This window comes from Cyprinodon variegatus, unplaced genomic scaffold (genome assembly GCF_000732505.1).
Source record: "Cyprinodon variegatus isolate N-32 unplaced genomic scaffold, C_variegatus-1.0 Scaffold973, whole genome shotgun sequence".
Lineage (NCBI taxonomy): Eukaryota > Metazoa > Chordata > Actinopteri > Cyprinodontiformes > Cyprinodontidae > Cyprinodon > Cyprinodon variegatus.
Genome location: NW_015151426.1, coordinates 223,234 through 246,353, shown reverse-complemented (window position 1 = coordinate 246,353; position 23,120 = coordinate 223,234). Strand labels below are relative to the sequence as shown.

General features: G+C 36.3%; 1 protein-coding gene across 6 annotated transcripts in view; it reads right to left on the bottom strand.

Moving 5' to 3' along the window:
• LOC107100450 (transient receptor potential cation channel subfamily M member 3-like) overlaps nt 1–23,120 on the bottom strand; it is a 185,399-nt gene that overhangs the window by 44,757 nt on the left and 117,522 nt on the right. For all 6 annotated transcript variants that reach the window (XM_015398925.1, XM_015398927.1, XM_015398929.1 and 3 more), the window contains exons 7-8: nt 9,368–9,542; nt 8,801–8,924 (exon numbers count right to left, since the gene is read on the bottom strand). In XM_015398925.1, the coding sequence (XP_015254411.1) occupies nt 8,801–8,924; nt 9,368–9,542 (299 nt within the window). The remainder of the gene's footprint in view (nt 1–8,800; nt 8,925–9,367; nt 9,543–23,120) is intronic.

The following is a 23,120-nucleotide window of genomic DNA, read 5'->3' as shown; positions in this document are numbered from 1 at the left end:
TGCTTGCTGTGCCAAACAGTTTTTGAGTAAAAAAAAAGACACCTTTTTAAGTACTGAAACACTGCACAATAGAGCTTGGTGGTCTATTTATGCAAAGAAAGAAAGCTAAAGTCACCTAGAAAGGGAAACTGAGGAATCACTCAGCTTCTGTGGATCTTTAAAGCCATATTCTTCTAAGTTGCTGAGCTGCAATAAACATGCAGGTTCATGCATGCATGTGTGGGCACATGCCCCTATATATGTGTGTGAAAGGCACCTTGGGGAAGATTTGTATGGAAGAATATCTGTGTTCTGAATACCTAATGAGCTATTCCTCTAATCCCTACATCCATCCATCTCCTCCCACCTCCATGCCTGCAGTCTCTGCCCAACCCCCTTTCCCTTAATCGCTTCATTTTGCGCAGCTTCAGGAATATGCAGGCTCTGCATTTGCGACCGTTGCTTCCCTTTGGGTGATGCTGCATTATTGTGGGTTAAATCTCCACTTTCTGTGTCGTTTCATAGAGGATGAAGACGCCAAAGACTAGCTGTCTAATCTGTCATTTGTACACAGTCTGTAAGCTGATGGTAGTCTGTCTTGTTTTCTGAGTGAATAAGGCCATTGAGATTATCTCTTATCAAATGTAGATATATCAAACATACAGTTAGTGTGTTTGCAAAATTATGTTTCATTTAATATAGAACAAAAGCTATCCAGACCAATTTAACCTTGCTCCTTCATCATGATACCATGTTGTGCCTCCCTCTTTGGCAACAACTGTTATCAAAAGTATGGACAAAAACTGTCAATACGCAATTTAAATCCCTGCAAAGCCAATTATCTTTGCATGATTGTTTGAATTCGGTCATATCAGAAGTGTTTTGAGAATAATTGACCCATTGAAGGTCACACTACATTGATTAGGCCAGTCCAAAAACTTCACTTTGCTACATTTAGGCTATTTATGCCATTGCTGTTTTTTAGTACTCCCTCACACATCAAGCATGCATGCATTGATAGTGGACCTCCAGCAGAACTAGTCTTGGTGTGAATTGCCTCCTGCAGCAGCTGACTAGAGGTTTGAATAGACAGAGGCAGACACAGAAAAAGAACACAGAAGCCCTAATTAATGCAGACTCTCTATGTTAAAAAAGGTCATGGTAGGACAGCTCCATAGATAGCCTTGTTTAGGGAATAACCAGTTAAGCAGATGAGCTATGTCAAGCATGTCAAACAAATGATTAATAACAGATACTATAAGATTTAATGAAAATGGCACAATTTTTATTGCTGATCATCAGGTTTATAAGGATGAGTATAAAATCCTCATTTGAAAGTGAGTTTGTATTCTTATGATATTTGCTGACATTCAGTTACTTTCAAACCATGTTCATATACCATTGTGATATTCTTTTGATATCAGGTGTACAAATAAATAAAATGGCAGTGTTACAGGATCATGGCCACTCTTTCATTCGTAACTTTTAAGGGGATTTTTGTTCCTGAATGTTTTCTTCTAAATTAGGAAAGATTGGGAAGTTCTTTTTCACAAACATCCCTTTAAATGAATTAGAGGCAGGATGAGGAAATGAGACTCACAAGTGACACGACTGTAAACATTTAGGAAACATTCACTAGGAAATGAGCCATGTTAGCATCAGTTTTCAGTCTGAACTCCAGCTGAAGTTCCTTCCTTGAGTGGAACAGAGATCTGATATCCGGATATTGAGCTCAGTTTTGTCACATTTTGTTTCAACTCATGAGATATTGCTGAAAAATTGCATTTTTTCATGGCAGCAACACTTTCTAATGGATTTTTAGTAGATTTTGGTTGTTTGCTGACTGCAGAAGAATCCATTGCTATCCCTGACAGTTTGAAACAACCGCCTTTTCTTCATCTACCAGTATAGTAAATATGAATTCTTGTATCAAAGCTGTCCAGGGTGTGTATGCAGTGTAAACTGATGCCACATCAGTATGAATATTGGCTCTGAATTGAAACATATTAAGTATATTTGTAGCGGTTTTGGTTCTGTTCAAATTTTATCTTTGAGTTTTCATTTATCTTATTTCCATTTTTGTGTTCTAGTTATTTTTTATTTTATTTGAGTTCTTAGATATTTCTTGTTTGCCCTCTTGCGTCAGTCTCCTTTTCCCCAGCTCCCTTCTTGCCTCTGTTCACACCTGCTCCCAATATGCTTTTTTTCTCTCTCCTATTTATTCTCCTCCTGTTCAGTCACTCTTTGCTGGTTTGTTGTCATTACGTTGTCTCCTTCTTCTTGTGAGTATTCCTGGTTTTCAGCATTTTTGGATTTTTGTGGATTTATGTTTTTGGATTTTTGCTTCTGTTAAACTTTTGTTATTAAACCATCAAGTAACCACCTCAAGCTTTTGTGTCTGCATTTGGGTCCTGTCAAAACCTCCACCTGCACCTTGACAATATTAAGCATAAGTTTGTTCTGGTTTAGATTTTTAATATTTAATCACTCAGTAGCATTACTGTAAGAAGACTTGACATGCATGTGTATTCTTAAAAAAAATCTTACCTCCACTGTATTCCTTTAAAAATCTGTTTTTATGCTGTACACTGGCATTTAATTTATTTTTCATTGCTGGCATAGACATATGATTGAACAGTTCACTAAGAATGATTACAGAAAGTTTTAACATTTGTCTCTTGTTTCTCCACCTATACATGCTTCCAAACAGACAATTTTCTTTTATTTTTTTACCATCAGTTGCAGACAATCATTTTACAGCTCCACCCACACAACCTTACTATGGGACCATCCAATCATCTGCCTTCCTCCCCTTTTCGTTGTCACTGTTCATCCAATTTTATCCAATTACATCCTCAAGGTGACTCTGTTGGTATGGTCTACCTTTTATCACAGAGGATGTGTAGCATATCCTCTGTGACATTGCAATTCAACAGGGTTCATCTTGACGGTCTCAGAAAGACTAATCAATAAACTGGAGCAAAATGTGGAAAGCCTTTTTTTTAACTGTTTGGTCCAAGGCAAAGGAGCTAAAAAGTACTTACTGTAAACAGACAGGTTTACTTCCACGATAGGCAATAAATGTTATCTTCTATGTTGCAGGCATTTCATTTTCATTTTTGAGTTTCACTTAAAAATAGAAATGACGAGAGATTATACAGTAGCATAGAAAATGATCATCCAGACTAAAAAAAGATAAAGGAAGAAGCTATGAATCTAGACTGAAAAGAGTGGTGCTCTCCCTTGTGTTTTGGGTTAGGATTTGTCAGATAATTCCAGCATCATAAGAGGTGCTAATGTAGGAATTACAAAATGCTGCACAGATTGAACCTTCACACTTCACTGGATCAAGCTCATTATAAAACATTTATCTCTTTTTCATAGCAAAGTGCCTCCTAATGTTGAAGCACTTTCATATACAAAAAATGGCCAACATTACACAAGCACTAACACTTATCTAAGCACATAGAGCTTTCTAAAGGCTTGTGTTGGTACCAAAAGGTCAACTCCCACATATCACTAGATCGGCTTTGATACTGAGAACAATGTGTAAAAAAAATAATGTAGAATCATTTGTATACATGTTATCAGGGGTAAACTGTCAACATTTTTCTTCCACTCAGCCAAATGGAAAAAGAGTTGCTTCCCTGCTGATAATGAGAGGTTTTCTCCTTGAATCTCTGCTTGTAGCTTTATCTCTGTGCTGTAGCTCAATTTTTCCTTTGTCCTCCCTCCCCCAACTCACTGTGCATTTAAGTCAGTCATTCCTTTCCTCCTCTTCCTCCAACTCCTTCGTAGTTTCTCCTGTCAGGAAGGCTGAGGAGCTCTGTGGGCTGGTGGATTCTCTTCAATATTTAATCCAAATTAAACATATAAAGATGTTTCTATGTTAAATTATTTATAGTACACTCTGAAATGCCAACATGGCCATCTTGTGCCCTCCACCCCCACTCATAATGTGGGGGAGAGGGTGGAGAGAACCGTCAATAGTTTTGTAATTGGACAGAAAAATGGCTTCCTACATTTTTGGCAGCAGCCGTTGACTGTGGTAATTTTGAAAGGAGTCCAGTCTTGCAGAGAGTGACTATTTCTACAAGACAATTACGATGAGGACATGAATCAAATGTACCAGTATAGAAATATAATCTCTATTATTAATCAGTGTAGTTGAAAAAAAAAATATGAAAAATGTACACTGCAATTGCATAGAATAAAAAATTTTTTTTTTTTTTTCCCCTTTAAAGGTATAGTGGAGGATTGTCACAAATGTTTGAAAAGACCCGCCATCTCCACTTAAAGAAAAAGCACATGCACAGCCATGTACCCGCTCCCAGGAGGGAACGCCTAATAAATAAACAAGCCCATTTCTCCTCGTGCACATGCTTTTTAAAAGTCAATCCCTGCCTGCCTGAGAATTGCCGTGGGTACGGAAAGTATTCACAGCCCTTTAAATTTTTCACTCTTTGTTTCATTGCAGACATTGAAACAAATGGATAAAATGAAACAAAAATTGAAAAATGTAAACGGGTCTGAATACTTTCCTTAACCACTGTACATGCATACATACATATGTGCATATATGTACTCAGCTGCCAGCTGGCCTGGCCTCTGCATCAAAAGGAGTCAGTTGAGGGGGTTTGGGTATCTGATCATCTGATCTCACTTTGGAGATTTTCTGAGCACAACGAAATGGAAAGAGACTTCTTTGAATGCCTAGAATACTCTGGAGAGATTATATATCCCATCTGTTCTGGAAACTTTGGGATCCTCTAATATTTAAAAAACAAAGCCAAGATAAAAATGCAAGGGGACTTCATGTAAAAACATTGCCAGGTTGTTCTTCTCATTTTTTCATCTAGTTGTTATTCCGGTGATAAGGAAAGATCAATAAAAATATATAAACTATAAAATTTAAAACAGTGAAACAAGTCCTAAGGAATTATCAGTGATGGACATTACTTAATCTGTCTTATTAAATTTAACTCGTGAACACTATCAAAAGTTGTTTTGTGAGAAGTTTCAAGTAAATGCCCCTTGTTAAATAAAGTCATCTGCAACGATTTGTTTCTAAATGAATTTAACAAAAGCTTAAAAGAACAGTAATGACCTTGCTTTGGGCCCTGTTACACCTTAGCAATGTAGACAGTGTATTCCTGACGTCCCAGAATCTCCTAAAACGCTGGCATACACTGAACTTTCTATGTATCTTTTTTTACTTTGGCCATATTCATGGCGTATCCATAACGAGTCCAGAGCATATCCAACAAGGCGAACTTATGCATAATGCGCGGCAGCGTAATTCCCATAAAATAATGCACAAGCCAGTGTCCTGAGGGGAACAGCAATGCGCCCGAAGGTGACCGACCTGACTAAAAAGATTTATTTGATTGTGGTATTAACCTAGCTGCTGATTATCGCCTGCCAAAAAAAAAAGAAAGAAAGAAAGAAAAAGAAAGGTTTGCAGTCGCAGCAGATTCCGCGTTATGTCTGCTGGGAAATTTGTTTATATGGCAGCTATACATTGGAAAAATGTTTAGCGTCATCTGGAACACGTCAAATACGTTGATATGCTTTGGAGATAAGTTCTTGATAAGTTACGCATAGGTTATGCACAAGTTACGCATAGGTTATGCACAAGTTACGCATAGGTTTTGCATAAGCTAGACACCATGACTTGAGTAACTTACACTTAACTTATTTCAATGATCAGATGACTTACCTGTAACTTATGCTCCACATATGAGCATGCTGGCATACGTTGGGAAATTGTGAGTATGCTCAAAATTTCTCAATGTACTCACCATATGTCGATGTGCGCTAGTGTTTCAGCGTGCTTCAGCATACTTCAGGGTGCTCATAACTCATACAAAACATACGCATAACTTATCCAATGTATGCCAGCATTTTTGCCAGATTTTCCATATGTCAGGCATACGGTGTCTAAATCGTCAAGGTGTGACACAGGCGCAGTAGTGGAGGACAAAAAAACTGTGTTCATGTAGCAAATTCTTAGATTTCTCCACTCCAAATAAGCCACAACTTTTAAAACATATGCAAAGCATATGCTTTCTGAAAAAGTTATAGAATTACCTGCCAAAGGGATGCCAGAGCATTTTTTTCTTACCTTGGTTCTGAGCTTCTGAGCTTGTATCATACCAGAACAGGAGGATTTAACATTGTATTTTGTGCTCCAATACCAATACTTAAAAACGATATTTATTTAAAACCTAAAGGTCAAGAGATAATGACGGCTGAATATGTCTAATCATTTACACACCTTGACCATCCTTGTGCATGCAATATACTGTGCATCTGAAGAACAGATGTGTGGTTTATATTCTTGACTTTTTGTTGTGACTAGATTTGATTTACAGTCAGATTATTGTACTGTACAGGAATGAGCACCCACTTCAGTAATTTTATAAATAACAATCCTATTTCATCAGTATTACCTAGTACCTATTCATGGAAAAACATCAGCATCTTTCGGTACCTAAATGCATCTTTACTACATGAAGGGAGTGGAAGAGTGGGAAACTTTCCATACAGAAGTGCATGGTAACATCAGAAGCCATTGGAACAGTAAATAAACAATGCAATCAAGGCTGAATAGGGCACAGATCTATAGCTTAAACTCCTGCATACCATGCAGTTGTAATGCCTGCCTTCCTTTAGCCGTTCATCATCTGCAGCCATTAAACTTTGGTGAGGCACCTGGATAATCACCTTTATCTTCTTCATGTTCAAAATGATTTTAGCATGGTATCAAAAATAGCCACTGTTGAGTACCAACACCAGATCCCTGATCCTGGGCATTGGTACTGTATCAATTAAAATATTAACAGTAGGTATCCCTATAACTGGGCCTGCTGTTTGGATTTTGGCCTTTGGAATGAGATATGAATAGATGTGCTCTAAAACTATATTAATTCCATTATCGCTATGAATAAATAACTTTTAAATAGAGTTGTGTGTTGAATGTTCTAACTTCACCAGGCTATGCATCACTGATGTTAATAATGGATTTCCTAAGAATCAATTTCAATGACATTGGTTACATTCTTGTTTTGCGCAGAAAAAAAACAGTATCAGATTATCTGAGCTCACAGCTGCTCCTGCTCAATGATTCACGCTCCGCTGTTCTCCTGCTCTTGTATATGTACTTCAGAAGCTCTGTCAGCTTGAGCATCCGACAGTCACTGGGATCCAACAGAGGGTGAAATCTGTACATTTACATGCTGCACAGCTATGACCAATTCAAGTAACACAAAATTGACTATCTGTAAAACTGTAGCTTGACGTATTTTGTGTGCTTTGTTTCTGGGATTATGAGATATTACTGATAAAAAAGCAGAACCACAAAAGAGACGCACTGACCTAAAATTGATAACGGTAAAGACTGTAAGTCATGTACAGCTCGAATATCATATTTTTTTAAATACATGCATTATTCTTTTAGAGCCTTTAGAGGAATCCAGCTATGCATTGTATTGAAACATTCCCTTTTAAGGAAAATGTTGAGGTTTTGTATTTGTAGCTTATTAACAGATAAATGCCACAATCAGCCAACATTACTAAATGTCCCTGAGCAAGCAAATTATTTCCAAAACACTTGAATTACAACACGCCTGTGTAAAAGGCAAAAAGCAGCGTATACATTAATATTGCTGCAGAGTGAAGACACAGCGACAGCTGCAGGCATTTTCTGTACCATAAAGAAGGAATCATGTTATCTGTACAAGAAGAATGCTGCATGTGGGTGTGATAGAAAACTATACAGTATGCATCACTGCAGTGTTCTGGTATGTTTAAAGTTAAGTTTGCAGTGTTTAGGTTTAATGCTCTTAAAAACAGGCTTCATTTAAAGTTAATGCGTTGTCATTGTGTTTATTTCATGTATTTGTTATATTAATATTTAAACACTGAGGTGATGCTTACCCAACTTTTTTACATGGATATATGTTTTAGTATATTACTTAAAATGTTAGACTGGCAGAAAATAAAAAGGTTAAAAATCTGTATCATTACTAATAAAGTATTTTACAAAGCAAAATGTAAATTTGTTGTTATGTCTAGATGTAAGATTTACAACTGTAGTTTAAGTGCTTCTACAAAGTAATCAGTCAGTGGAGTGATAATTATTGATAAAAAATGTTGAAAGCTGTGTTTCCTGTCTTTTTCTCCCTTATTTCGAACCTATAAAAACCCAGTGAAAGCCAGTTGATGATGTTAAAGCAACAAATCATGTGTTTGAGCAGAAAAAAATCCATGTCAAATGTATTAAACATGTAACATGAGAACCAAATTGTAAACTGAAATAGCCCTGAAGGATCTGAGTTACCCCCCTGCCATAATACACCTTTTACTAAATGAGCAACATGACCACATGTTCTGTTTTGAGTAAATTATTGCCACAGGGAGTCAAGGTACAGGTGAAATTTATCTCAACTGTCATCTGAATGCATTTACATCTGCTTAACATACACAAAAGACATTATGATAACAGCTTTAGACTAAGTTTCATGATCAGTAAGCTTAATTTGTACACCTTACTTTGTTATGCATTGGTATATTCATCCACCACACTATAATGTTTAAGTCATCAGGGACAGTAGCGTTTGCAGGTTAATGTTTGATGACCTGATGTGTGTCAGACTTTGCTTGTGCTTATTATTCCATTTAAGCACAGGTTGTTAGACTGCTTTTACTGCATCTGCTTGCATGAATATGCATGTACAAGGTCCTGTAATTGTGTTTGTAAGGAGCAAGGTTCTGCATGTGCTTACATGTAAAGAGCCTGACTTGAAAAAGAACAACTAACCAGTTCCTTTTTCTTCATGCACTCCATGAGGATGATAAACAGATGTTGGGCCTGTGTGCGGCTGTAGGTGAAGGTCTTCTGGATGGTCACCAGCAGCTGGTCTCTGAGGGACTCATTAATTATGCTACAGAGAGAGGAGTGAGAAAGATAGGAAGTTTGTGTTAGCAGCGTCAGATAGTTGGCTGTGGAAAGACATCAATACTAAATTGATTCATCACTAAATGAAACCGGGGTTGAGTGGGAATATGAGTCTAAAGTGAGATGTTAAATTAATGTTATGTGATTAAATATAAGAAGCTACCATTGTTAGTTTATTTCAGAAATAAAATTGATAAAATATAGTTATGAATTATATGTGAATGATGTTTAATTACCTTTACTGTATGTGTAAATAAATAGCTCAGTATAAACTGCAACAGGAAGCAAATTATTAATCTACTCCAAATGTGGTGAATATGGTAATTATCACAAAAAAATTGTAAAACTGATTTATCCCTGTAACAATAAGTCCAACTTTAAACGATTTATCCTAGTAATAATGCTATATGTACAGATGTGAGTGCATACCCTCCCTCCTCTGAGTATTTGTGACCAAAGGCCAAGATATCTGAGGCCCTCCCGCTGCCATCACACACGACCACAGGGACCGGAGGAGTGTCCCTGAGGTATTCCAGCACTATGGAGATCACATTAGGGCCTCCCTCCACGATAAGAGCCACAACGGGTACGCCCTGGCCAATCCCTGCACATAGGAAACAAAGGATGAGAAACAAGAGATGTTTTAGGGAGCGAAGAATGTAGAAGAGATAGAATGAAAAAGAAATAGAAATCCAAATGTTTAAAGATGCAGATTGAAAAATAAAGATGTCATTTATTCTCCAAGAATGAATCTGTTGATAATGTTGTTTTTTTGTTTTGTATTTGCAGCAATAAGATAAAAATAAAATACCTGTTTTACTGTTAAAACACTAAGGTAAATAGAAAGATTATAAATTAGAAAGGTATTCTTTCAGATGTTGTTATTACAAGAGAGTCTCATCAATTGCAGTAACTGCAATAAATGGCCACTGGGACTAAAAGAGTTTCATGCAAAATTGTTAGTTTCAATTATCTGATCACAAGAGGATTGAGTTTTTTTTTTTGCCGATTGACACTATGATTAGCATGCATGTAAATGCAGGATCAAGTTATTCTGAATGAGTCAAGCTGAGCATGCAACGTCACATATTTCAGCTTAAAATGACCAGATTCCTGTAAGATGCTAATAGAGTATTCTGATCAACATGTTTACATAATTCATATTTAGTCTAATGAGCTGTTTTTGTTCCAAGTATTTATGTCTGTATAAACGGTGCGATTTGATTGTTTTTATTTTTTGAGTTTGTACGGCACTAGTGGCTTGTTTTTCTGACAGTAGGCTGACAGGAAAGGGGGTATGTTTGAGGGACAGACATGCAGCAAAGGACCACAGGCCAGATTCGAACCTGGGTCGTGCGCGTCGAGGTCTAAGGCCTCCGTACATGGGTCGTGCGCAGTAACCACTGCTCAAATCCACACGCTAGCTTTTGTTTTTCTAATCTGAATACATTTCAATCTGAACATGAAAAATTTGCATTTAAACATTGCTTTGTGACAGAAATAATACATATTTTTGATAAAACTTAAATGTTTAAGAGGAAAAGGAGAAACTGTCCACTTTAAGACAATGGTACCACATGAGTGCATAACTCAGACTTAGACACAGCTTTATTTATGCCTTGGGAATACTCCTCAGGGAAACTCTGGTTCCTTATATAGACTTATATAGACTACAAAGGGCTAAGTTAAAGCAAGATGCCATTTAAGATCAAAGTAAAACAGAAAATTAAAAAGAGTGCATATAAAACAAAAAACGCATAAAAGGTTGTAATGTCCTGTAATATTTTCCTTTAGATATACAAATACCTGCACAGTAGAGAGTTAAGGGAAGACTGCGCAGAAATTGACTTGGATTATTGTACTTGCACTGCAGAAATGTACAGACCATATAAATAAGTAAAAATTATACAGACTACACGGTAGTTGACTTGGATTATTGCACTTGTACTGCAGAGATTTACTAACCTTATAAAAAAGTACTATATAACACTGGCTACACAGTAGTTGGCATGTGTTATTACTAGTGTTGCACCGATATCGATACCAGTATCGGACGGGGCCCCGATACTGCCCTAAAATGGTATCGGTATCTGCGAGTACCAACAAATAGGGCACCGATATCATTTTGAGAGCCATAAGCTTATTCAACTATTGTCACCCACTCCTGGTAGGCTATAAAAAGTTCTACTGGATTCACTTTGTATTAGATTTTTTCCTGCTTCACAAAGGTAGGCAGCAGCTTGACAAAGCCATGATGGCAATTATTTTATATTATTATGGTATCGGTATCGGCCGATACTGCACAGCCAGGTATCGGGTATCGGTATCGGGGCCAAAAAATGGCATCTGTGCAACACTAGTTATTACAAAGTGAGAGAGAAGAATATTGCACGACTGACAATAGGTCATGTTTTGCAGAAGAGGTCCAAGGAGGGGGTTGCTGACCCTTGTCCCTCCCCCTATCACCTACTCCTTTCCCCAAGTGAGGAGTTCTACAGCTTGATGGTTTGAGGAACAAAGGACTTCAGCAGTCTGTTGGTCCTGCATTTGGGGAGGAGCAATCTTCCACTGATCACCACTCTGAGTGGTGAAGGCAGTCTGCAGAGGGTGGCTATGACCAGCTCCTTCGTCTTGATGTTGAGCTCAAGGTGGTTGGTGCGGCAACAGGTGGCCCCCACCAGACTCCTCCTCTCTGTTGTCCCTAATACACCCCACAATGGCTGTGTCATCTGCGTACTTCTGTATGCGACACAGCTTAGAGTTGTAACAGAGGTGTATAAGGTGAAGAGGATCTTTTTTTCTAAGAAACAAAACTTCTTACCAGAGGACAGGAGAGAGAACAGTCCATGACAGAAGTGGGAAGGGTTTTATATGACCATGATATAATTCCCTGAATCACACAATAAATGCCAAAATATGTGTAAATAATATTAAACCAGTATACAATAGTGTTAATTAAAAATATATATTATTAGTATGCCACTGATGGAGTGATAAATCAAATAAACATGAACATTTTATTTTATTTATGAAAAATAAATAATCAATAATAACTATTATTATTTAAAAATACTCTAAAGAGATTTCTTAAAACATTTGAGAAATGATCCTGAGGTTGTTCTTCTGAAAGATCATCATAATAAATATTTCAGAGAAATCAGAAGTGGCTTAAATATGATTCTTCAAGATAAGGCTTTACAACACCTAAAGATTATATTTTCAAGGTTTTCTTTCTAGTTTATGACACATTTCTGAATCTTTTGAAGCTTTAGTTTATGGCAGAAGTACAGAAGTTAAATCACTAATTATAAGTAACATTAAAGCATAGTGCATTAATAGCATTTGAAACTTAAATAAAAGGATTTTGCTCAAAGCTATTTCAAATTCTAATCTCCTCTACTGTATGCATTTTAGTTCCCATTACTCAAGTGAAATTTCTAAAAGGCGTGTAAGCCATAAAGTTCATTTCTGTCACCCCTCTTTAGGGGCCCCACTGAGATCAAGCAATGTTCCCAACATCAAGCTGTCCTGCTCTCTTCTGCTCTCTTTATTTTTTTATCAAATTTTCCCTTCGGCAGCCATCCACCTTTTTATCCACTCTCTCCCTTTCTGGTTCACATATACTTGTATTTTATGCTGCCTGTTTGTCTATTCTAATTCAAAAGCCATGTAACTGCCTTATCTTCCCCTCGTGCACCCTCATTCTGGTCTGCATAATTCACAGAAGAGAGAGGGGGATATCACCAGCACACAAATGCATGCCTACTGTATACACGCACAAGGGGATGTGGGCACTCCTATTCGGGATTGCACCCACGAATATGCTGCGTCTCACACAGCCTTGTGTGGCCTTGCAACAGGGACAGTTACATAAGGAGAATATTTTAAGGGGTCTTGCTTACTTCAAAGAGGTACCACATCACTATGCTGTGGTACATCACATAGCCATGCATCAACAGAGCAGGATGTGAGTTGTGACTCGCGTTTTGTTATTTGATACCCCCATTCCTTTGTATGTCTGCAATCTGCTTTTTTCTACATATGAGGTTGCAGCTGTGGAAGATCAAACATTGATATTGATGACTTTGGAGCTTTGGAGGCAATGTTGTAGTAACTAAAGTGGATTTTTGTTCAACTGAAACCCACCGAGGAGCAGATGAGGAGGAGAAAGCACAGCTGTGTCATAGCTAATTGGGAAAAAGGAAACTGCCAGTGTGCATACAAACACACACACGACAGAAGTACATTTACAGTCATACAAATATATATATATATATATATATAAAGGTGAAATACATTAAAACTGATTCTTTCATAAATTGCTTCAAAAAGCTCAAAGCTGCATTTTCCACACAAACTGACAATTTTTTTTTTTTTTTTTTTTTAAATCTTCTGGATGTTTTTCTGTGCATTTTGGCTCACTGGGGAATATTTGATTTCTGGTTGTTGTTGTTTATAAATTTTCGTTTTGCTATTTTACTAAGGATGTTATAATATTGAATTTTATTGATGAAAAAGGCATAATATGCCTTTGGAAATGTCTCGCTGGGCACCCCACCATGGCAGCCCACTGCTCCCCTAGGGGATGGGTTAAATGCAGAGGTAAATTTCACCAATGTGAGATTAAGTAAGACTCAAATTTCAATTATTATTATTATTGTTATTATTATTATTATTATTATTATTAATAATATTATTATTATTATTAACCAAATAATCTGTAGAAAACTGAGATTTAGTTAGAGAAAACAAAACCCTCATAAAATCCCTGGTAACAATTCTGATTATGTAATAGTCGACCCTGATGACAGACACCTTTATTTACCATTAACCTTTATATACAATTTTACACAGAATATATATATATATATATATATATATATATATATATATATATATATATATATATATATATATATATATATANACTGTTTCAATTTAATCATTTCATATTAACAGTGAGTGATTGTTAAGTGGGTCATTTGTAGGTTTGGAAATGTTTATTGTAACGGTAAGATAAACCTAACTTTTTGTCTTTCTGTTATGATGGCGTCAATTTTCCTGAAACCGAGTGTCACTCAGTTTTTGAAATAAACTAATTAGGTACTAATTTGTTTAATGATCTGAGTCTTTAGGCTTAAACTAGTCCTTTATTACTTTTAAACATGCTAAAGGCTGGGGGTCATAAAAAAAGAAAGAAAAAACAACTTTGAATAAAGTACAGCAACTAATATAGTTATTGTTAAAAGTTACCAAGGGGGTTTGTATTGGTGTGTTGCTTCATTATTTTTCTGAGTGATATTCTTTTGCTTCTCATTACAGGCCCAATCTTTCTTTATGTTTTACTCTGAAATGTAATCCCCAGATATCTAAGGCCTAATTGTTAAAAATTTTCAATTCATGGTCGAGAGCTGCAGTGGATGATTAGCGATGAATACAGATTGCCTAAACCCACAACCCTGGTATGTCAACAGTGAATTTTTAATTTGGAAAGCTTATTTCCCAAATGAGCTCACTACAAGAAAGACTTTAAGCTATGATACTGATAAAGACTTTTACCTTAAGAAATCTCATAGAACTGAGGCATTGCTGTGAGTCTACATATTTACAACATTTGAGCGTTTCTAGCTTGATGACAAAATCATTTTCAAGGATGCTGATTATCTAATGGTATGGGGTTTCCCCTAAAACAAAACAGACAAAAAAGAAGAATAGTTCGAAAATGATCAAATACACAAAAAATGTAGCCTCTGCTGTTTAATAATAGCATTTAGAGCTGGAATTCATATGAAGTTTTGTGTTTTATTTAATTTTGAGGCAGCAAGGAGAGGTCAGCACTGTCGTCTAACCATGAGTAGGTCAAAAGGTTCTGGTTTAAGCTTTTGGCTGCAGGCTTTCTGTGTGAAGTTTCCATGTTCTCCACATGGAACCACTAGTTTTCATCAAGTAGTTTGGCTAGTTTCCAAGATGATATTTTTTCAGTCCAAAGTACTGTACCCCGTAGGTGAAAGTGTTTCCATACATGTTAGTCTTGAGAATACTGAAGCCCAAGGATAAGTTTTCCATATTATCAAGATCTCCAAATAACAGCAGTTTATTGACAGTAAAGAAGGTATACTCTATAGATAAAAATGTTGTTATACAACAAATTGCACGAATTACCCCAAGGAAATAAATATCAAATATATTCACACTCAGTAAAGAAGAAGCCATAGCCATATGAATCATTAAATTACAGTTTGCAAAACATTCAGATATTATGAGCTTATTTTTTTTACTTTTGTCTGATAAAATTAAATTAAATTATCGTATGTCCTTTAACTACTTTTGTGGCATTTGAATGAGGAGACAGAAAACCTGCAAATTGATAACACAAACTTTGTAACGCACTTGTGGCAGCATAGTCACATATTGCTGTTTTGAGTTTGTCTACTTCTAACAGTTTTAAGATACATTAGATAAAAACAATAAACAGGTCTGAATACACTTAGATCTATCTAAACTACCAAAGTGATTTGCTTTGGGACCTCCTAGTTAATTTATGCTATTCTCAGTTTTGTATTTAGATATAGCTTAATGCATGTTAAACCCAAACTAAAGTGAGAGTCAGGTAATTTGGTTAATCAAGGAAGGCAAAAAACTAAATATAAAACACTAAACAGATGTTTAAACATAAGTCAAAACAGCAGATGTTTTAAGATATGATCCTGAAACTGTTATTTCCGTTTCCTTTATTTTAAGGCCTAGTGGTTACAGCAATGCGCTTGAGTCCTGGAGCTTCTGAGTTAAAGTCCCACTCACTCCCACGGTCTGCCTCTCTGGGTCCCTGAGCAAGACCATTACAGGTATTGTGCGAGATTTTCACGAATACTTTAACCCGCCCTCTCCACTTTACAAAAAAAGGGCACATGCACAAGCCTGTACCCACTCCCAAGAGAGAAGGCCTATTAAATGTGTGCAAGAGCATGCGCAAGCCTATTTGTCCTCATGCACACGTTTAAAAGTTGCTGTTATTATAGCTCATACAAGCATGTGCCCGAACGTCCGCTCTAACCCTTAAGTATCTAAATCATTATATAGAGTGGGGAATATTTACTGGTTTGATTCCTTTCTGCATGGAGTTTGCATGTTCTCCCTTTGTATGCGTGGGTTCTCTCCAGGTACTCCAGCTTCCTTCCACAGTCCAAAAACAGGACTGTTGGGTTAATTGGCTTCTCTAAAAATTCTCCTAAGGTGTGAGTGTGTTCGCAAATGTTTGTTTGTCCTGTTTGTCTTTGTGTTGCCCTGTGATAGACTGGCAACCTGTCCAGGGTGTACCCCGCCTCTCGCCCATTGACAGCTCGAGATAGGCACTAGCACCCCTCATGACCCCAACTGGGATTAAGCATGACAAAATGGATGGAATTACTGTACCACTGCCAACATCATCTATAAAAGGAAAATATTCCCATTACTGTAGATGTGTGCATTTTGTTATGTCAGTATGTATTTTATATACTCTGCTAATGTTCCTTCAAATGCTAAATGCATATCATACGAGAAGGTGAAAAGTGGTTCAAGCTTTTAAAAACTTGATCTTTCCATGTAGATGAGAAATAATGGAGAACAGAGGGAAAACTGCTTAGAAAAAGCAGGGAGAATGTGAAACATATATTGTAGCATGCTTAAATGGTCATAATTAAATACACCAGCAGATGACTCATCTTCCCTATTTGACTGAAGAAGTGTGTCTCATTGAATGTGCTGGTTCTTCTTTGCAAATGCCAAATATGTATCAGGGTGTCTGGAGGGAAAGCACTAAAACATGATGCAAGTAGACAATTTGACAACAAAAAACATTATTAAGTCGTTGAAAGAGGCCATGGAATGGTGCAGGTATAGATAGCAAGTACCATTTCAGAGGAAAAGAAGTTACAATTCAGAAGTTATGTTTACTGCACATAATTTGCAAAGGTGGGAAAAAAAATATTGGAGCAATATTGTAAAATGATTTGCATGTTTGGATAGTTGTATGTCTGTATCTCGACTTGTGGATTTAAAAATGTGTAAGAAATTGTGGAAATGTGTGAGAAAATGCTTGACTTGTAACCAATGATTTGTCTGTATTTCTCGGTCTTGAAGCGAAAACACTCAAGACATAAGTGTCTCTGTATGTACCTACATATTGATCTACACATTTGCCGATCTTGGTACACATTTGTAAATCTGAATACATGTTTGTGCATTTATTTACACATTTTCAAAACCCGCTGCACACACACAAATCGAGATACAGATACACAACTCTCCACACATGTTCAAATACAATATTTCTCCCACAAAAAAAATACCTCAACAAAATTTACTCAGATTAAAGTATAAAATTGTCCTTTAGGAAAATTTGATTGTAAAGGTCTCTTTAGTACTGAGTGCTTCAGTTGTAGCATTTAAGCTTATACAATGTGTGACAATTATTTAATCATACCATAAAATATATAAAGTAAGTTCAGTTCTTTTGCTCATAATAACAACAAAATAAAATACAAAAATAATAGAAATCATTACAAAATTTTAAATGCTGACTGAAAAAAATTGTTTTTTTTTTAAGTCTTTCAAAGTTTTTTTAAAAGACAAATCCTGTCATGATCTTGGCGCTAATGACTAGCTTGATTGATAATTCCATCCACCTGCCTAGCTCCGACCAGTTTCTCATTACAGTTCACACCTATCTCACCTGCTCTAGTCTCTATTTAACCTTCCTTCTTTGATTCATCAGTGTCCGATTATTCAAGCCCTTGCTAAGAGTCTTCTAGTGAATATTATTGTTTCTAATTGCCTCATCCTGACCCTTACTGCCTCTGGACCTCTGAGCCTGACTGTTCCCATTCTGCCTGTTTACCGAACCCTGCTTCCTTACACCGTCTTGGATTTCCCTCCGGTTTGGATCTCTGATCTTCAGGCCCAAACTCCTGTGAACCTTTTCAATACTGGCTTGGCTTAGCCCTCTGGAATATCCTGCCTTCCTTTGTCTGCTCAGATCTGATCTCCTCCATGTTCTTCAGTCTTCAAGGCTTCATCGTCTGGGACTCTCTGGGCAGCATTTGTCAGCCGACCAGCTGGAATCTACCTTGTCCTCTGGGCATGGACTGAACATCAAGACCAGGTTAGTGACTCAAACCTTCATAATCTTCCTCTGCCAGATTGACGTGGTCATTAACCTTTTTTTTTCTTCTTGCAGAGGTTCCTACCTTAGACGCATGAGCTGTTCACTGCAGATTTGTCGTTTTTAAATAACGCTTTTCTGAGATATTGTACTGTCTGTCTGTCTGAATATTTAGTTTTCTGTTCTAAGCCCCGACAACACCATTAACACCAGCACTTAAAGCAGATAATGTATACATGTTAGAAAAAATTGTGTATAATTCAACGAAAAATTACAACAATATATCCTGAAATGCATAAAAGTGTCTCTCTCATAGAATAAATAAATATAGCATCACAGAATTAAATACCATTTATTCATAAACAAGAAAAAAATTGATATACACTAAAATATGTGCAATTGAATGAATTAATGTTCCTTTAAAAATGTGAAAAATACCTTTTAAATTATCAAAAAATATTAATGTATTAAAAAAGAATTAGTTCAAATTAATTTAGATTTGCTAAAGGCTAAAGGCAGCTTTATTCTCAACTAGAACAGAGACATTTGTTCTCACTTTGTTATTATTTTTGTTTTCTTAGCACTGTCTTGAGGGATCTCGCTGCTTGATCTCAACATCTGGGCAGAACTCTTTTCTTGAAGGAAACTGCTTTTTGATTGGATAGGATCTTGATGGGTCTGTTTTGTTGAAAAAGCAGAGATGCCTCAAATTTACACTACAACTGCATGGTTTGACTAGTGGTTTCAGCAGTCAAACTTCTGCTCACTTGCAGGTTTTCCTCTATAAATTATCCTAGTGGGGGAGTACACAATTATCCTAGTACAATTTGTGTACCTCCCTCCCGTGCCCACTCTAAATGAAGTTTCACTGATGCGTGTTATAGAGGGATGGCTGCTTAACTTCTTTTTGAGTATGAATACTCAGAGGCAAAACAAATAATTTTCTTGTTTTTGTCACCTTGAGATCAAGAACAAATTTCATGGTTCTTGAGGAGTATATGGCAAACTTTATTTTGATTCAGATAATTACAACTATCAGTCAACCTAAATCATAGTACCGGTACCTTAACTAAAGACCACTTCTCAAAGATCCTTTACACTACGGTTGTTGGGTTTTTTTTCAGCCACGCCCACAACACTGCTCATTTGTACAAAGATACAAAATCAGGCCTATTTAATGTTTTAGACCCCTCTAATTAGTTTTTTTTTTTCTTTTCAAAAAAGCGACAAGCAACAATCAAGGTATTTTTTCATGAGTTGTAACGTAAGTGTCCAAAAAGACTTTGGCGACGACACATGAAAGCACTGATTGTTGTTAGTTTGCTCAGCAAACAGTGAGTTTGCTGAGCAAGGAAGGATCCCCTTCCTCCTCCAAAACACTGCAGGACTCAGATGGACCAGCTGCAGCTTATGTTTGCAGTCAGAGAGAGCTGTGCTACTCTCCTCTGCTTCCTAATTGAACATGAGTCACACAAGCAAAGAGCTTTTACTGATCCCCCCCCAGAATTATAAATCAGAATGAAAATATAATATTTAGTGTATTGAGTTCTTTAAAACTGTTGAATGGAAAAAGAATACTTGCATGGTTTCAGCACCCCTAGCAAACAAACACCCAGTGTCTAAGGGCAGAAAACACAAATGATTTTTAATTACTTTTGACACATACTATTATATGTTTATTTGTGTTTTTAATCATCCAATTTTGGATGAGTAATTAATAAAACATATTACTGTGGGGTGACAAACTGAGCGCACATTTGAGAGCGTCTTTAAATTGTGGGCTCTCAATCTATAATCCATGAAAGTTTGAGTTTTGGAATGTAATTCAAGAAATAAAATATCTCTTCCATGATATTCCTTTTTTTTTTTTGGAAATGGTCTATAGTTAGGAGTGGCTGGATAGTGGTTAGAGTAGGTCCTGGAGATACATCAAAGGTTGCTGGTTTGTGATTTGTAATCTGTAAAAATATTAAAGCCACGCAATGTATGTTGAAAATCTCCAACCCCAGAGAAAAAGGTTAATTTGTTCCACATTTCCAACCTCTTATTATATGCTCTTTATAGGCTACATAAAATGTGGTTACTCATGCACAACCTCAACCTGGAACAATACCTGGAGCAAGTCTCACATCTTTCTGCCACAGGGCTGAACACACTACCGTTTCAGGAAATTATTTTGATGTTTATTTTTTCATCTGTACCTAAAAATAACTTCCACCGCCACCCGCAGCAGCCAAATAAATGGCAAACATAATGAATACTGTACTGCTACTGGTGGGAATAATGGTGAAAATCTAATATTTATCAAAAATCAAAGTCCAAACTCAGTTTAATTTAAGATTTTCACTATATTTAAATGTTAAATGGATATACAGTGGTATATAGCTTAAAAATAAATCAATGCAGTTCTCAGCACTTTTTTTTAACTTTGCGTTGGTATTTAAACACAGTGTAAAAATATATAAAAATATAATAATTTAACAAAAATAATCTAGGCAACAGTTTCTTTTTAAAGGTTATTGCAAAAAACAACATCATGAAAACCAAGGAGTACATCAAAGAGGTCAGGGGTGCGTTTCACGAAGCAGGTTTGTGGAAAACTCTAAGTTTTCTAAACCTGAAATATGGGAAACTGAGTTTTCTGTTTCACAAAGAGTTTATTCAACCTCTGTTTCTGTTACCAGAGTAACATTCTCCCTAGACCTAGCCTGTTTGGTTGCCGGTTTTGTTCAGTAAATTCAAAGTGGCCTCTGTCTCCACTCTCCTTACAGCCAATCATATTGTTTTATTTCCTGATTTAGTCTGATTTTTGCTGCAGTTTTGTGCAAAAAAAAAATAAAAATGTTCACTAGCTCTGTTAGAGACATTAGGTTTTAAATACAAAAATTGCATGTCTGTTTCACGAGGACCTAGAATGATAATATAAGTGACATGTGATCATTCTATATTTATCTATTTATTTTTGCAGTACAAGAAAAACTGCTAAAATTGCATCAGTAATATCTCTCTTTTCTTCGTTAAAATCTTTAGTTCCAGTGGGGTGAAATAGGTGCATCGTATTGCCTGTTGTCACGGTGACTCACCGAATTGAGGCTCCACTGATAATGGCTTTTCATACTTGTTACATTTTCAAATCTGAGTGGAATTACTTGGAGTTGATTAAAATAATCACAGCAGCAATTGTGAAACAGAAAACCTTGGGGAAACTTTAGCAATTTGACAACTAATGTTTCCTATATTATATCGCTTTACTTTATGCTGGTCTTTTACATAGTAATTTAGTAAAATGCATTTAAGTAAATGGTGAGGTAGTTTGGATACTCCTCAGTAAAGAGCTGATATAAATACAAAAACCTGACATTTGTTTCCAGACACCTGCTGCATGGTGTTTAAATGTAAGAGTAATACAACCTTTTTGACTTTGCATGTTTAAAGGCTTAGCATCTGTAAATGCTGTTCCGCTGCCAAGGTCAACATGTCATGGCTAATCTGCAAAGGGAGGCCTTATGGCTTTTAAATTTAATTACTTTATCAACCTCTTTTTACCTACACTGTGATTAATGAAACTGCAGCCAAAAGTACTGTAGGATGACCGCTGGAGGTTACAATCCTGAATATGCATGCAAATGCCCACAACCATGCACACAATCTGACACAAGCAGGCCACTGTTTTTATATCTGAAATAATTTCATGTCAAAATGCACAGAAAAGGTCTTTTCACAGTGGATGGCTTTATTTAATTGTGTGCATGCCAGCAACTTGCCTTTCACTGTTTTCCTGGCAAAGACCTTCAGTTTTAGATTGTGTAAGTGTAAGAAGTGTAAGTGTAAGTGTTAGATTGTGTGTAGTGTAAGAATCTTAAAAATTAGGGTTAAACAAATACCAATGTGGCATTTCTTTACCTTACCTTGATATTAAGAAAACATTCATACATGAAGCTTGTTTTATTACTTGCCCTTTCTTTCTGACTTTAGCATTTTTGTTTGAAAAAGCAATGTTCCAGGTAATGAATTATTTTACTGACTGTGTTTTCTCCTCTGTTGCCTTTTGCTTTGCAAGTAAACTCTTCAGTTGCTTACTTATGAATCTTCTCAAACTCTCCGTTTTTCTTGGCTTTCATGAGACATGTTTTTAATAAAAGTCCGGGAGGCATAACTCACGACATACCGCGTTATTGAATTTGTGTAGTTGTTGAGAGAATTGTGCTGAAGGCAGAAGTGATTTTATTTGGCTTTTTTTTTCTTTTATTTTGTTTATGATGTAGTCAGGAACCTGGCATAGCCTGAGGCACAGTATTTGTGTATGAATGTTTAGAAGGTGGTTAAATCATGAAATCCAAATAAAAACAACTTTTTTATACACAAAGATAATTTTGTAAATTGACAGAGCCTTTAACAAATCAAAATATCAACGCAAACTTCAAATTTGTTATCGCTCTACCATAAAAAAAGAAAAGAAAGGGGAGTGAAATCTGCTCTTTTCTTTCTAATCTCAAAGAATAGTTTCATTAACTACAAAATGCTTAAAGATTTAGCTTTCTGGTAAATCATTGATTTAATATTTGGTTTTAGAACCACTTTTTTTGAGAGGTGGTATTCCAACTGTTTCAGCATAATACTTGACAGGTTTCCAATTTAATTCAGGTTTTGGAGATTGAATTATTTACTCTATAATGTTAATGTTGTTGATCTGAATTCTCCTGAATGGTACCTTATTAGTCTGTTTGTATTATCTTTCTTTTTTTAAATATTTCCTATTAAAACATATAATTACCTACTCATAACATTCGATATTTTAAAGTTGATTCCATTATGGCTGATCAGTAGTGCAGTGCACTGGCGTAAATATCGGTAAGCAGTTTCTTATGGGCCCACAACCTGACACCTGGTAGGCCCCCTACGCAATTGTCAACTAGGACGTCTCCTTGCAGATGTAATGTTGTGAAAGATTCCTCTTACTGTAAACCCACCTGATACTGAAGAGACTGACTGCACCAGACTGTATTTATATCGCAACACATGACAGATTTCAACATGATG